At 40.8% G+C, this 17,165-nt stretch overlaps 1 protein-coding gene across 2 annotated transcripts in view; it reads left to right on the top strand.

Moving 5' to 3' along the window:
* Positions 1-167: 167 nt before the first annotated feature.
* Positions 168-17,165, top strand: part of LOC146205087 (heat shock factor protein-like) — a 58,390-nt gene continuing 41,392 nt past the window's right edge. Inside the window, exons 1-6 of one of the 2 annotated variants that reach the window (XR_014704123.1) lie at positions 168-335; positions 3,967-4,075; positions 6,807-6,928; positions 12,229-12,591; positions 13,604-13,872; positions 15,447-15,618. Coding sequence is in view for 1 of the 2 variants with exons in the window: in XM_084589776.1 (XP_084445902.1) it covers positions 231-335; positions 3,967-4,075; positions 6,807-6,928; positions 12,229-12,591; positions 13,604-13,872; positions 15,447-15,618 (1,140 nt within the window). In the remaining variant the exon portion in view is untranslated. The remainder of the gene's footprint in view (positions 336-3,966; positions 4,076-6,806; positions 6,929-12,228; positions 12,592-13,603; positions 13,873-15,446; positions 15,619-17,165) is intronic. The other variant, XM_084589776.1, reaches the window with a different exon arrangement.

The raw sequence follows: 17,165 nt of genomic DNA, 5'->3' as shown, positions 1-17,165 counted from the left end.
ATAAATATCAAGTATCACCTAAATATTTATATCAATGGCTTACTAAATTAAATACACTTTATAGTACACGAGAAAGGAAATTAAATATTAATGTTTTGAGCCCCGTGGTCTTGAGGCCTTGAGGCACTTGAGGCACTTCCTAATTACGCAACTGATGACCAAAAGCCATTGTTTTACAACTATTTCTTTTTTCTTTCTCGAAAGCGCGTGGCGCCGGGGAAGCGTTTGCTATGTATGCAACTAAAGTTGGCGGCAAAAACGTCCCCGTATTTTTGGTGAAACTCTGGAAACTTGTCGAAGACGAGAAATGCAACGACTTGATCAGCTGGAGCTCGGTACGTCGCGCTCATTTCGGTTGGCGGGTCTATTCTAGGGCTACGTTTGTATTTGTCCCGCATTTTAACCACGTTTGTCTGACTTTTTCATACTATCATATGTTTGTCGTTACGTGTGAATTGTAATAATGTGGACGAACATTCTAATGCGACCCACTTGTTGAACATTGCGTTTTTTAATTTGGATTGACCAGCGTATACCGCTCGCTACCAGTACCGTCTGCTTGCGGAGATTTGCCGTCTGTGTAGGAATCGCGAATCGGGCGTAACAAGCGATATATTATTTTGACAGCAGAATGTACGAACGGTGCCGGCTTTCTAAGGTTTCGCGCAAGCTTTTCGTTTACTTTTAGTTTCAGTCTTCTTGCTATATTTAGCCGTGCTAGCGTTTGTTTATTCACACTAAAGCTTAAAGGAAACGACGCTTAACAGAACAGCTCGCCGCTAGATTTGCAGCAATCTAATAAAGCATTGCCAGCCTTTTTGGCAGTCGTTTATATCCACATTTAGTATTTAACGTTGCCACAATGTGTGGCGTTGGTCCTTTTTTTTTTTTTTTTTTTTTTGATCGTTTTACCGTTTTGACAGGCGTTGCATTTTGTCGGTGTACGTCATTTTGGTTCTGAAATTCACTTCCACGCTAGCTTGAGAAGGTTTTTTTTAGTTGATGTTTTGTGTTTGTTATCGGCTAGAATAGCCATATTTTACTCTTCCATGTTTACTGCTCCGACTGTGTGTGCACGATGTTAGTTTCAGCGCGTTCCCGGTTTTCTCGTGCACAACCGGTTAGCTTTGATAGGTTGTATCTATTCTACCGGCAGAATTTCGTGGGCGAATTTTTCGCGGCTTGGCCTCTGCATATCGAAACGCATGGCCATTCAGCGGAGAATACTCGATTTTTTATTACATAGTTTGTGGATGTCAGAGAAGCCACACAATACCAATGGAATGAAAATACCAGACCCAGCACTGGAGCAGTGGGAGGAGGTGCTTCAAACTCGGGCTTGACCAGAGAAGCTTGGTCATCAGAGCCCCAAGCCGGTGGAAGCAGCCTCCAATAGAGTTTTGGATGGAGTATACCAGTCACACTCTGCCATCTGAACTATGTTAAAGAACCTCCATGATGAAAGTTATCTGGATCCCTCCACTATGGCATCTATTATAGCCTGAGTCACTATGCCCATAGAAGCCGTAAATAAAACCTTTTTCTTGGCCTTTATTCTTGGCCACATATGAGTAGTTTTCGACAATACAGCTTCAGCACTGCAAGCTTGAAAATAGTTTATTTTGTGGCCCAGAGCATTCCAGTGTCTTGCTAGTGGTGCAGTGTATGCAGCATAGACCATTAGGATTACTTCATTTGCTTAAAGGCTGGTCATGATAGTATGAGAAATTGGTCACTGACCTTGTAACCGATTGGAGCTTCATTATAGGAGGGTACTGCTCAGGAAATTCTGCCAGCTGCCGGTAGAACAGATCCTGCCCATGTAATGCCAATTGGTGGAAGCTCCCGAAAGAGTTGTCAGGTCGCTTGGATTGCTAAGGAAATACCCATATTTTAACGATGCTGTTATCTTTGTATGCGTTGAGAAAAGCTGTCATAATAATATTGATACCAAAACCTACTACACTTTTTGTTCCTGGAAGCCACTCTTGCATTTCTTGTTTACAAAAAAAACCTTGATTTAAGGCACATTGTTGGTATAGTACTGTTACGCTGTGCTACTGCTGCTGCTGCAGGTCATGGGAAGCTGACATATACAGTAAAACCTTGAATGTGGCTGAACATGATTATTGTGAATTATTAGCTATATTGAATTCAAACTAAATATGTTTGATAAACACATGTCAATTTCACTTTATATGTAGCATGTAGTTCACACTAAAACAATTATATTGAATCCCGAGTGCCAAATGGAGCCTGCTCGTAATGCAAGCAGCAGGCTTTGCCACACTACATATGTGTCTGGTAGTGGTTTGGCAAGTGTTCATATCAAGGCTGGCACATTTATTTCATACCATCAAGTCGGCAATAGAGTGGTGTTGAAGGTTAGAAGCCAGGCATCCGGCACACATTACATGTCTCGCACCCACCAACAATGCATTAGAAAGCAGCACGTTTGTCTTGCATTAACCATTCTGCACTCAAGTTTGCTCTTGCAGAAGTAGTGAAAACAGTGGTAGCTTTCACTCTAACATAATGTTTTCCTCACTACACAGCTAAGATGTGGGGAAGCCACATTAGCTCCTCACTTTGAAGCTACCACGAAAAGCTATTTAAAGGACTATAGACACTTCATTTTTGGGTTCGTGTTTTATCTTCTGTAATGATGCGTAAGACAATACTATACATCAATCGCCTCATGATATTCGCCTATGACCACTGAATAATTTATATCGAATTTTTTTCTGACCGGTTTCGGTTTCAACAGCCGAGCGATGGCTGACGTCATAGTCAAGTTTAGGTCACATGAGGGATGAAAGAAAACAATGATATGATCGTTCCTGTGTCGTTTTAATTCACCAGAACACTAAAGCCAGCCTGTTTCAAGGACACGAATTCCAAAAAGTGAAGAGTCTGCAATTATATTGCTGTTTTTTCATGCCGCGCATAACCTAGACTTGATTGTGACGTCACAGTCATGTCTCGGCTGCTAAAACCGAAATTGAAGTTGCCGAAAAAGAAAATTTAATTAAAAATTATTCAGCAGTCTCAGGCAAAAACTGAGTGGTGATACATATACAGGAATGCCTTATTCATGATTAACAAGAAGAAAAAAGCCACCAAAATTTGGTGTCTAGACTCCTTTAATAGAACTAGAAAAGGTGCATGAACAATCAGTATTCCATCAGTTGTCTGCAACACAAAAATAATTTAAGAAAAATCATGCCTAAGATATCGGCGATCACAAATGATGATCCCTTTCTCTTCACTGTATGCATATTGGCATGAAAGAAAGAAAAAAAATAAAGCAGGTTGCAGTTGCGCCCCACTGCACCCCATCCCACCTGTTTCCCTTAAGTGCACAGTTGATGTTAATGAAAAAAGGCAGTTAAGAACGCCTGGCGAGGTGTTTTTCTAATCAGTTGCGAGGGGCTTCCAAGAGCACATATAAAAACATACCTTAACTTGTAAATTATTGGGTCTGTATAGAGCTTTTAAATTTGACCTGAATAATTGGAAAGACCACATTTATAAATTTTCTGCATTAGAATATTGCCATAAGTACCTTTTCAGGGTCCCTTTACCCTACAGCCATTGCGCACTGGTGGTACTTTACAGGGAAGCAAGCCTAAACGGCGCTCTGTATTTTGGCTTCCAAATTAGCCGCGAGCACCTTCTTAACGGGACAGAAACTTTAGAAGAACTCTCTCTTTCTTGAGTAATCATCACTCGAGTTGCTGTTTCTTTAGGGATGGAACTGCACTGCTCTTGCGCACACTTTTGTTTTACATTATTTTCTATGATAAATTTCAGGTACAGCAATGTATTTGATATTTTTCTTATTGTTTGCTGTGACAATGTTTTACTGTATTTGACAGGAATGTTCTAAATTATATTATGACTCCACTGTATAGTGTGCTGACCTATAGCCTTTCCATGCATTGATTTTCAATTGTTTTGTTGTAGAATGGCCAGAGTTTCATCATACATAATCAGGCACAGTTTGCCAAGGAACTCCTGCCTGTGTATTTCAAGCACAACAACATGGCAAGCTTGATCAGGCAACTTAATCTGTGTAAGTATGAAAAAAAAGCTCAACCGACTATTACAATACTTGTTGTAATGCTCAGCACTTGTTGTTGTAATGGTACAATACTTGTTGGCTTCTGTGGCCAGCAATGCGCTGGCCACTTAGGTGTTTTCGTAAGTACCTGTTTCTTACTATGTTTCATAGATATCAGCACAATTTAAGCTTTTTTTTTTTTTTTTTTGCCTGATATCTTAGCAACTAGATGGACCTATTGAGAGGAAGGCATTTTTTTTACAAGCAACAAGAAATGTGCGTTTCTGTCTCATGCAAAAAAGGCATTTTTTTTACAAGCAACAAGAAATGTGCGTTTCTATCTCATGCAAATCATGGAGTCATGAAGAAAAGGTGGTTTGACAGCGGAGCAAGTTTTGAACTTACTTTCGACAGTGATGCTGCGAGTGAGGCCTGTAGTGGTAAGGATGCTCCTTTTGGATATGGGAAATAAAATATGGACTTTGAGAGTGAACAAAGGGAATTGGTTTTCAGTAAAGTATAGGTTTGTATGTTTTTCTGAGACTTTCTAATCAGAACTTGTGGTGGTTTTTGAAGTGAAAGCTTCACTACGGCATGTAAAGCCGAGGCTGCCATACATGACACAAGTCACTACTGCGCATACGCTGTAACCATGGTAACCAGCTTCATCGTTCGACAGGTGTCCGCTGTTCTGCTCGCTACAGAGAGGAGGAAGAGTGTGGCGGCATCCCAGCAGATGCGCACAATTCTGCAGAGAGGAGGAAAAGGGTAGTTTCCGTAGTGTGCATGCATGCACTGCCACAGAGAGCTGCCCGACTGGAGCAGGAAACCGTCTGTGGGCATCGCATGTGCAGGGCATGAAAGTGGATTCTGCCTAGAACGCTGGTGAACTTCAATGCTTTCAACGGAACTCTGGTTGTGTTCGATTTATAGATCAGTTTACAATTTACAAGAAAAATAATGAAAACGTGACCTTGACCTAATTAGATGTAGCTGTGCACCACTCCATGGTGTCTATCCAAAAGTATAAAGTGCCTTCTTTTTCCCAAAACTGCAACTTAAAGAAAAGTTGTGAAAAAAAAAAAAGTATGCGGATTGAAAATGCAGTGTTACCAGGGGTTATCACTGCTATACTCACTGCTTTTGCTTTATCAGTAGGTTCAAGCCATGCATAAACCCTCACAATTTTGTACAGCGCAGCACATTATCAACAGCAGAGAAATTGTGGCACGAGAGCCAAGGAGTTCAGTGGGCTTTTCTTTTTTTATGTGTGACCATTATTACAACAGACATGTTCGCCTACAGCCTTTCATTTAGGAATCCCATCAGTCAACATAGCTGCTGGTGAAAAAGTGACTGCAAAAGGGGCTGTAGTGGCATTTCTACTCACATCACTCGTGGCAAGACAATATCGCTATCAAGTTACCTTTTTATTTTGGCTTCATTCACAAGTACTAGCCTCCTCAGTATGCATTGCAGTAGTGTGGAGCAGCTTCCTTGGCCAGGATTACTCTGGCTTTCGCCTCTCTGGCCTTCGGTAGCAAAAGGTATTTATTGATAGAATTATGGAGCAACAGACATGCAAGACACGTGACCCTTTACACGTGACCTAAAGGGGAAATGAGGGTAGGTTCATGCAGTTAGTATTCACAAAAGAAAAAAAAAAGTGGTCAGGTTTTAATGTAGGCTAACCAGGTAGGACCTGAAGTGTACAGTGCGAGAGTGTTTTGCGGTTTAACATGTGGGGTGGTCGGTTGCGGCAATAGCTATGAGGTTCCTTACTTGCTTCCCACGAGAGATTCCTGGATTCAGATCCACTTGGCTCAGATGGCTCTTTTTTTCCGTGAGCTTAGCAGAGGCTTTACAGAAGATTTGTGGTTGGAGGGCTTTTCATCATCATCATCATCATTTGCTTTTGCACTGAAACTGATTGTACGGCACTTTCTGGCCATGTCGTGTTGTCTGGCAGTGGAAGACACATTTATTGCTGGGAAAATTGCATTCAGGGTTCGCCTATCATTCGCTTCAGACTCTGGACTTCTAGTATAGAATGGATTTTTTAATGACTGTTAAAAACCAGTGGTGACACCTGTATTTAAATTTTGGGCCTTTCCCAGATTATAAGTGCTCCACTTTCACTGAAAGCATCTTTGTCATTAGGATGTAATAATCTCCTGTTATTTAAAAACAAAGTATATCACATGCAGAATTAATTAGTTATTTGAGATGTTTTGGCACTTCATATTTGGTATCTTGACTGCTGGGTGTTCATCGCCATGCAATACAAGAGATAAAGAGACACTCAGTTTCTTTTATCTATCAATTTTAGTTGATATAAGAAATTCTATTCTTCTCTGGCTCCACCATGGTGGATGAGGGGCTAAGACGCTTGGCTTAGAGGAAAAAGGCTTGATAGAGGGAAAAGGCAAGACGCCCATGTGCTGTGCAGTGTCAATGTGCACTGACATTATACAGCACATGGGTGTCTTGCCTTTCTGCAGAGAGCCAAATTTCTGAAGCTCTCACTAGGGCATCTCCTGTTGCCTTGGTTGCTTTGGGACAAGTCCTGCCAACCAAGCCAAGCCTTTTGTTTTGACTATCAGCCTGAGTTAGTTGGTAACTGCTTTTGCAAGCCTCCATTTTGAGCAACCAGGGGAATTGAAAAAGTGACTTTTTTATTATTCCTTTTTGCAAATGGCTTTCGTAAAGTGGTGAATACTTTCCTCATTATTCTTTTTTGCAGATGGCTTTCGTAAAGTGGTGAACATCGACCAGGGCCTAAGGTCGGACCAAGAGGAAATAGAGTTTTCCCATAACTTCTTCAACCGCTGTCAAGAAGGCCTACTTAAATTTATCAAACGAAAGGTAAATATATGACTTCTGTGAATTGAAATCCTATTTCGGGTAAATATACTGGAATAAATAACATTGCGGTATTTTTGTGGTTCATGACTATGCTAGGTGCTTAACAACTTCAAAAATTTCTAAAATATAGGATGTTTGAAAGAAAAAAAGCTTTCGGAATTTTTTTAGAGACTGTGCTGGGTGCTTCAGTGAACACTTTCGAAAATTTCAAAAGGATAGGAAGTTTAAAATAGAAAAAAAATTTTGGTGGACAAACTTAAACTGATAAATGTAATTTGCATTAAAATTCTTTTAATCCTAAGTCGGGTAAAAAATACTCCCTAAAAAATTTTTAATTAACCCATTTGGGTAACCAGTTAGTCGGGTGGTGGAGTGGTCATTCTTATTATTACTTTTTTTTTTCTCATGGTTGTTGTTAGCTTCTAGCTCTTTTATTTTTGCCATTTTTTGTCTTCGTGTTGTGGTTCCCGCCATAATTCCTTTCCCTTTTTTTTTTCCTCGTTTTACGTGTTCTGTCTCATTTTCTCTGTTCCCACCTGTTTCTCACCTCTCCTGCTTCACACGTCTTTCTCCCATTTTTTTTCTCTCCTGCTTTCCTTAGCCTGTTTATCATCTTTTTTTCTTACCCTTTTTTTTTCTCGCCTTTCTTTTCAAAGCTCCCCACAGCTTCTCTCCTCCTTGCCACCTGTGAGCACATCTGCAGCTACTGGGCATGCTGGACCCAGCCTTGTTTCTTTTCTTTCTTCCTAATTATTAATCCTGCTGGGGCCTTCCTTGCCATGCCAGCCAACTTTGCCTGTCATCATTTGTGTCATAATCTAACTGGATTTTCTTAAATTTTCTCTTAGGCATTTCTTTTTTTTTTCACTTTTTCTTTATTTTCAATTGGTTTTACCTGCCTTGGGTTTTTTGGGGTTCAGTGTGGGCTCTCTCTTGTGTTTATTTTGATCTTTTTTTTTTTTTTTTTGCGAGATTTACAATAAGTGTAGTTAGTGCAACATTACTTTCTGGAATGAAGAAATTGTGCCAAATTGGAAATTTGGAACTGCCTTTTCTGCTGTATTATGTCATGCACTTCCTTTTGCTCTATCGCTCTCAAAAATAATGACCATGCTGTTGGCAATGGCTGGCCTTTTCCTTGCATTAAGGGGTGAAGCAAAGGAATGTACACGGGTTGTCAAAAGTTAACTAAGCCAGCCGTCGACACACTCACCTCGAGCAATTTCCATAGTCCTGCCAGTGCTCACCTGGAAGCTTCCGTTTGCAAGAATTTGAACCACGCATGTGACTTTTCTTTCTCTCCAGTGCGCACGACAGCCCATTTTTGGCAGACAACCAGCATACTAATCCTTGAATGGCCTGAACTGCCACCTAAAAGCATTAACGGGCATGTCCAAAGGACTCTCGCATACATTCGTCCCCCGAGCATGATCGACAACCAACAGTGCTTAACAGCTGATTTATCAAGGAGACAAACGGAGGAACCTTTATGTTTGCAGCAAAACAAACGCTAGCTTCTCAGTTCCTCAGATAGGCAGCTCACCTTGATTGACGGCTCTCATGACGTGTACAAAAGTCGCAGTGCCACCTCCTCAAGCACATTTCCGATATCTGTTCAATGGCTGTTAGGAAGCTGTGGTACATTATAAGAAAGCTTAAAGGTGCTCCAGTAAATACTAAGATTATAGCCTACAGTTCTCTTGTAAGATCTAGGCTGGAATATGCAGCTGTAGTGTGGGACCCTTATATCAAGAAAAACATCAGTCAATTAGAGCAAGTACAAAGAAAGGCGATCCGATATATTTTCGCTAAATATAGAAGGAATGATTCACCAACTCAGTTAATGCAAAAAAATAGTATCCAAACATTAGAGATAAGAAGGAAAAGAAGGAAAATCAGCCATCTTGTGTTGCTTCACAAAAGCTTCTCAGGTAAAATTATTATTCAGTTGCCTGACTGTGTGAAAGCACTTAACACTAGAAAAACTAGACACACTCATCAGCATTCATTAGCCCCAATTTTTGCCAAAACAAGCGCTCATAAGTTCAGTTTTTTTCCCGTGAATGGTTGCAGACTGGAATTCCTTCTTCGTTGGTATATTTGAGTCTGATGCTTTTATGGAAATGCTGGGAAGCCATTTTAAATAATTGTAGAGTGAATGGGATGTCTGTTTTTATTGTTCTGTTGTACAGTGTTCTAGTGTGTTCGCTTGTTATATCTGTATTTTTATGCAATGCTCCTCCTGCTTGGGCCAAAGTTCTGGTCTGCAGTATGTCTAAATAAATAAAAAATGTTGTTGCATTGGCACACGCGGCCAGTCACTTGTGAAGGCGCAGGGGAAAGCACACTGGTTTGAGATTGAAGCGTCTCATGGATAGATTTGTGAAATAAGAATAGTTATTGGATGCATCTGCTAGTTCAATACCAGGTAATGCATTACTGTGAATTTGTAATTTCTATTAAGGGTTATGAAATTCTCAACAATTTCGAAGGTTGCTGTGCCTTGACCAAAAGACACATGTGCAGCCCATGGCCATATGATAAGTGTTATGGTATAATGGTTAAGGGAATGGAAAGAAACAATGAAAGGATAGATTGTAGGTTGGAAAACTAAGTAAGGAGTTTGCTATATGGGGAAACTCGGAGCATGTCCAGCTATCTGGATGAAGATGTTGCCCCTACAGGGGTATACTCCAAGAAAAAAAAATTAGGGCCGATTTGCATAGTTAATCAAATGCGAAGTAGGTGCTTAGCACTGCTTATCCCGGCTGTACCTTTCCATCGCTTGCAGTCGCGCAGCATGTTGTCCTGGAGTTTCTACCGCATGTTTGCTTCTCTTCGCTTCAGCATTCGTTTCACGATGAAGCTCAGTGTCTTAAGCAGTTTCCTGAGCACGCTCGGCATGTTTTCTAATTATTAGTACTTCTAGATCCTTGCACTGTTTAGCTACATTATCAGAATCAGTAGACTCACGACCCCGCTGCCTTTGTAACCGGTGTACTCCAGCACGGCGAACCTGCGCTGCAGTGCCAGACACCCGGCTTTATGCCGTCCGTGAAGGCTGAGGAGCGACTGATGAGAGGGAAGAGATGCTGAAGTTATACCGAAGTTGAGGGCGCTCGAGCGACACACGGCTGCTCACTTTGAAGTAACACACGCTTGTGCAAGCTGCCCAGTGACTGCCGCCACGCCCGCAACAGACACGCCCCTCTCTCATTGTCTTACTCTCTCACTGGGTGCATCTATGCGGCCACTCCGCCCCCTCAGTGTTAAGGCACGTGATGTGGGCGTCGCCACTTTCCCTTCCTCCTCTTCAACTTACGGAGAGACGGATGGATAGAGAGAGGCTTCTGCTGGAGCTGTGCTGCCGCTCCGCCTCCTCAATGCTGAGCCGCGCGATGCGCACCTCACAGCCGTCTCTTTCTCCACTGCAAGTTCACAAAAAGAGAGAGAGCGAGTGGCTTCGGACAGACATTGGCGAAATCCGTGATTGCGGCTAGTAGTACTACACACTAAAAGGAGGAGTGCAGTGTAACTCTGCAGCTAGCTGTGGTGGGTGCTTGCTTATATGCATTATAGCAGTTAATAGGCAGTAGGGCATCTGAATTGGAAGGCTGCAAAGGGGGTAGCAATGTGTGAGATGAATAGGTTGTGACTGTTCATAAACAGAGCATTGACATCTAAATGGTAGCAATGTGTGCAGCTTTTTGAACGAGCATAAATGAGTATGTAACAGCTTTTACTATTTTGTTCCATTATCATGTAACAAAATGGGTTTGGCCCTTTAGTTCACTTGTTTGCACAGCATAGAAGCGGTGACACCATGATCGTTCTCAGGGTCCATTTTTGTATTTGGCCAGATTGTACTTTAGAGCTTCGCAGCTGGTATGATTAACTAATCCTTTCGAATATTTGTGTTGTGTGGGCTTAGCTTTGATATTACTTTCTCCTGTGACAGCAGCATGGTCCATTAGTAAAAGCTTTATTTTAGTACTGATGTTGACACACTCCTTGGAGCTTTAGGCACATTTATGCCCCCTGCATGCATACCTGGGTACCCAGGCTGCAAAAAAGCCTCTTGTTTACCCTTCCTTTGTCATCATATAGCTGCATTCAGGTAGGTGATAATGAGTAATTGTTCTTAAGGTAGAAACTTGCTGCACCTTGTGAGATTCCTCTCAATACATTGTACATGTTGACCTTCCTTGGCTACAGCTATTTCTAAAATTTTTGTGCACTGCTTTCCCTTTTTGGTATTGTTGGTTAGCGGGCTGATTACTCTTTTATAAAAGGAGAAAACTATATTGCAGCAGTAGGCACCTATTAGGATGTCCTCACTGCTCTATTAGTGTTACCAAGTTCAAAGGTTGCATGCAGCTTTTTTCTTTTGAACCAATTGACCACTACCTTATCTGCATCCTCATATAACGACATGACATTTTGAACAAAATCATACGGTACTAGTTGAGCTGCCCCTTCCATTTGAGAGTTGCTCCAGCTTTTCTGAATGATTGTATAGGAAATCACTTCATCATAGCTCCTAGATGTATAAATTCAGCAGCAGGTGAAATTTAATGGACTGGTTCAAAAGAAAAAGCAGTTTGAGTAATGCCTTGAGAGAACAAAATTAAGAAATGCAACTTTCTGAGTTTGTGAAACGTACCAGGTTTGTATGTGATTGACGATGAAATGTGTTACTATATGTTTTTACAATTAGTGTAATGTGCCCAAGTAGTCAGGATTGTTCATGGTAATAATGTTGGCATCATTTTAGAGCAGAGTGTTAAAAGTGCATGAATAGCCTATAAATAAATATATATTGATGTCAAATCTTTTGATGTAAAGCAAATACAAGTAATATTAAGTGGGTGTGAACTGAACAGAATATTTTTGAGACTGAAGATGGAACAAGAGTTGTGTAATTTCTGAGAATTTAGAGGGTATTATATTTCATATAGCAGAACTGCAGTAAGAGCTGTTCGGAAACTATCTAAAATTTTGATTATTGACACGCCTCTACTTCCAATCTTCATATTGAGTGTGAATGTGTCTGAGCAGAGTCCATCAAAAGTGTCTTGGTCACGCATGATCAATATTACATTTCCCAGAGGTGACTTGTATTGTGTGGCTGACTTAAAGCTATGTCTGCTTTTGCAGTTAGAGATAGTGAAGGAGCTTTAAATGTTTACAACTGGTTTTAACTGAACTTTGTTACTACATGTGCAGAACACGCTCTCTCTGCAGATGTACTCCTGGGGTGTGGGGTACGGACTAGTGAAAGCTAGCACTTGTGTATGCAGGTACCGACCAGCCGGGCTGGGGGTGTGGCTGCTGACGATGGGCCAGACAACAGTGAGGTCCTCAAGGAACTGCTTGCTAATGTTGTTAATATACAAAGCCGCCAAGAGCATATGGGCCGATCGCTTGATGATGTGAAGAAGGAAAACAAAGCACTATGGCGTGAAGTTGCCCGTCTTCATCAGAAGGACATGAAGCAGCAGCAGATAGTTGATAAGCTTATTCAGTTCTTGGTAACCTTGGTGCAGGCCAACCGCAGTCTTACAGTGAAGCGCAAGGTGCCACTGATGCTGGAGGATGGCTCCAGTCCTAAGGTTCCTCGGCTGGCTAAGGCTACTTTTGTTTCCAGCTACCAAGTGGATTCAGTAAGTTGTGCAGATAGTGCACTACTCTGCCTAGAATAAATGTGCTTTTTTTTTCTCTTCAGTTCAAGCTTTATTTATGGTTCAGTGAGACTCATCATTTGGTGTAGGTGTAGCAATTATAAAGGGCATTTCAGGGGAGGCTTCAACTGATTTTAAGAAATGGTGGCTTCAAAATAGACAAAAAAATATTTGCAGGAACGAAATCTCCACATGGCGGATACAATTTGCTGTGAAACTCAGTTTTAAAATCAGTTTTAAAATGAAAACTCATTTTCTGTCCTGTCCACTCTTGCGTTTTGTATCTACTACTCATGACTAGCCCAACAGTCGATTCTTCTGAACTTAATTTTCTAAAGCCTTGCAGTGCGAGGAAATACGAACCTTTTTCTGTACAAAGCCAAACCTGAGCCCACGAGGTGCGCTGGGAGCTCGGTACGGAAGCCACATCTGGTGATGACGTGAGCAATGGCAACGGCACATAGTTTAAATTGCAAGCTGCATTGCACCATGTACATTCTTTTTCCTCACAGCTTGATGCAAGAGAAAGGCCAATCATTGCAAGTGGCGTGGTCGTTATTTTTATAAGTGACAGAGTGATATAACGTGCATGGCACGTCACAGACTTCGCTTCTGTATCGAGCTTCCTTCATGTTTTTTGTGCTTAGTTTAATTTTCGTGAGGAAAAAAGCATCAGATTTCCTTTCACAGCAGAACTTCAAGAAATGAATTTTTCGTTTCAAAAACCGATATGGCATCGTTTTGTTCGCTGCTTCAAACTCCTCATTAGGACTAACTATCCAATTTTGATAATTAAAATCTTAATTAGTGGGTTTTAGTTAATTAGTTGGATAATTATCAGAGTTTTGCAGCATATTGTGTCCACAATAGAGAGTCTGTTCATTCTTTTTTTTTTTGAACCCATTATTTCTTTAAAGTTCTTTAGTCCTCCCTGAAGCACCCTGTACAGTGTTTGTTCGTGCATTTTTAAGTGAGGCTTTATTGCTTTGTGCAGCCTGCTGGTTCTCGGGTGTCAAAAGGGCCTGTAGTCCGTGTTGTAACCGACCTTATGGAGGACTTAGGAGAGACAAGCAGCTGTGTTGTCGGCGAGCCATTGACTTCTGGCCAGTCCCCGAGTGCAGTTGAGGTGTCAAGGCTCATGACAGCAGTAAAGCCCTTGTCTTTACCAGCAACCACCAGGGAGCTGGACATCAGTCGTGCAGTGTTCAGTCCCTTGAATGCGCGAGAAATGATAGTGCCTCTGGTCTTGCATGATGATGAGAGGTAAGTGCTTATTTCTTGAGTTGCCTGGTGGCAACAGATATCATTTAGGTTATGAAGTAGACAAATTACAGGAACACTGTGGCAACAAAACGCCTGCTTTATTTGGTTGTAGGGGAATAATTCCGTCCATAGCAGTAATGCACTTTGGCTATTAAGCATTTCTGTAAACTTTTCATTTTGTACAGGGGTGATACAGACAATGCTTTTATTTGGTGCTTGCAGAATTTCTTGCTATTGTGCTTTTTACCTGGGTGATAACAAAAGCACGCTAGACATATTCATGGAACTGTTTGGCGCTTTTTTACTGCAGTGTTCATGTCTTCTTTTTTTTTTTTTTTTTTTTTTTTTTTTTTACCACATCCATGTACAGGTGCAAAAACAAGAAATTCAGACAGTGGAATGTGTAGACACTGCAGTGTTAATTTTTTTTTTTTTTTTTTTTTTTTGTCATGCCACTACAATCATCTAGGCCTGCAGTTCTTTGCTCAGTTGGTCAGGATTATTTTAAAGTTTTTTTTTTATTTATTTGGCAGTACAGTTCAACCCCTCTTTAGCATACAGATACTGGAGAAGAGTTTTTGTTTGTTATATAAAAGGTTTCTTACAAGCAGGGGTTTAAGTTGAGCTTAGCAAGGTTCTAAGTCAGAATTTAAAGACAACTTGTCTTTTATACCTGATGTCTCATACATTAAAGGTTTGCTTGTTTGGAGAGATAGGGCTAGCAATCAAGTGGAAAATGTCCCTTATCCTTGATTGTTGGTTAGGTCCGCATCTCTTGTTAATGAGGTTCAACTGTAATTATTTATGCTTTTCCTTCTTGAAGAATTCATATGAATGAGAAGCATGCAAAATGAAGTTTATGGTATGTCAGAATAAAGTAACTCGAGTTTTTTCACAGCTGGATGAATTAGAAGCCTGTTGTACACCTATTTTTCAATGCCTTTGATAATCTGAAGATTTTTATTAGCAAGTTAGCAAGTCACACGGCATTTCCAGTTACAGTCACACAAATAATTTTCAGTATGCCAAAGGACGGGCGTTTCATTTACCTATGTAAGGGGGCATAGGTGTGATTTTTGCGAGTGCTTTGTGTGCACCTTGAGTATATGCATCACGTCTTGTACATTTTCTATCATATTTAGTAGCCTGCCGAGCTTATTACTAGGCAAACCCCTCTTGTGTACATTAAAAACACCCTGCCACTGCTTTTGGCTTCCAGCCCTCATATTTTGTTTGCTCTGGCTTAGATGTGCATTTATATGTCTTTCACAGTAATTGGCTTAAATTTGGAGTGCAGTTTTTTTTTTACACCAGTGGCTACCTGTTAGGGGGTCTACTCTTATGCATCAGCGCATTGCCGCAATAAAATTTTTTGCCCTTCTTTTTTTGCTGCACTAGAGTTAATGTGATAACCCGATTAATTAGAATATATTTCACGGTCCCACTGACTTAGATCTGATGAGGGTTGATGAAAAAAAAGAATTATGTGCGCATTTCTGCATGAACTGGCATGGCATGCTTTTGAAAATCTGTCTGTTGGAGAAGTAAAGCCAAATGCCTTTTGCTTGCTACAGCTCATATGGGCTTCCATGTGACACTGAAGAAGTCGTCATGAATTCATCTGAACCTAGTCCAAAGGGATCATTGAGAGCTTCACCCAATAGCCTGGCTACCCCATCTGTTGAAACTGTGCAGGTTGAGACTTCTCCTATTTCGCCTGTTGACCAGAGCAGCCCTTCAAATCCTGTGAGATATGAGGCAGCATTTTTCACATTATTTTTTACTTTTTTACAACATAATATTGTGCAAGGCAGTGCTTTACTTTGCGTCAGTTGTCAGATTGTCCACTTGTGGATCATGTGCAAAATTCCAAGTTCATTGGCTGTACAGTTGGGCTTTTGCATCACAGCACATTCATCATTATTTCATTGGTGTTTAGGATAATCATTGGTGAATAGTTTGCCGTTTTTCATCGTGCTCTTGTACAGAAATATGAGTAAGCAGTTTTGCAGCAAACGAGAATATAGTACAAAGTTACTTCTTGGCTAGACCTTATTTTAAGTCATGGAAAACTGCAACATACCAAGGCACTCCTTTTATTTTGAAATTAAAATTATGCACACTTATGCTTACTTGAGTATAAATTTATACGCAGCAGTTCATGGCTGCAAATCCTTCAGAGGTAGCCTTCTTAAGGTGGTGGTCCCACTCCAGTGGTGAAGAGATGGCATTGTTGGTGATATTCATATGCCTACTGTGCGTCATTCGTTTAGTTTATAAATGTGGTTTTAATATCTCTGTAAAGCCTATTTTCTCTGCTTTCGAATGGTACATTTGGTGTATAAATAGCTGCAAAGATGTTTAAGCTGTTAAGAAAAACGCTAAGGTAAGAAACGGCTTTTCAGCTCTGTCTCAGGAAATGCAAAATTGTGCAAAACTTTTTGCACCTAGAGAAAAACCGTTCGAGATGTTTAGAGACTAGATGTTAATGAACAAAGTTAAACATTATTATTAGGGTGTATCGCTTAGTTTATTAGCCACGTGCCTTTGAAAAGTGTATAAAACAGGTAATTGTATATACAATAACTTTTAAATTATGCATTCTGCTGTGGGGATCTTTTGCACAGTTGGAAGTCTTGCAAGGTTTGCTTTTTCCTGAAAATATCGGCTGTCTGCTTCATTTACTTGTTATCAAAGCTAGCGTTAATTTGTAAAATGGCTAAAAGAAAGTGCTAAACTTCAAATAACAAGCTTTTAGCGGTGCTGAGGTTTCGCGTGGAAAAACTTCACACTTCGCTGTCAGAGGGTAAGCATCGGTTTTGCTCTATGACTGGAATGTGCACGGTCAAGGTGATTTCAGCTAATTTTTTCGTGGTTCGCTTGAAGCGCGCGAACTCTTCATGAAATTTTTTAAGCACAATTGAAATACTCCATGGCTTGTTTTTTTTCTGTTAAAGTTTCGGGCTTTCCTTCCTTTATTCAAATGGCAACAATTATCAACTACAAAGTGTACAAAAAACAAATAATAGTGGAATAGCAGAGCCACGTGTGATAAATGTAGTAGGTAGCGCCATCTGTGAAATGTAGGTGCACTAAGAATGTCGCATTTCAGAAATATTACGAGGGTGGCGCTACAAACACCCTGAATCGAGGGGTATTTGCTAGAGGGTATTATGTTTCTACGTTTGCACTCCGCCCTTTCCTTTCGATCCAGTGAGGGACGTAAACACTGGCGGGTCGGGTCGATTGGTCGAGTCAAACTCCGGTGCAGGGGTGATTTGACTCGGCCCTTT

The sequence above is a fragment of the Amblyomma maculatum genome, chromosome 1 (assembly GCF_055883805.1).
Source record: "Amblyomma maculatum isolate TAMU_Amacu chromosome 1, ASM5588380v1, whole genome shotgun sequence".
Classification (NCBI taxonomy): domain Eukaryota; kingdom Metazoa; phylum Arthropoda; class Arachnida; order Ixodida; family Ixodidae; genus Amblyomma; species Amblyomma maculatum.
The sequence above is the reverse complement of the archived record's forward strand: the minus strand, read 5'-3'. Positions and strand labels throughout refer to the sequence as shown.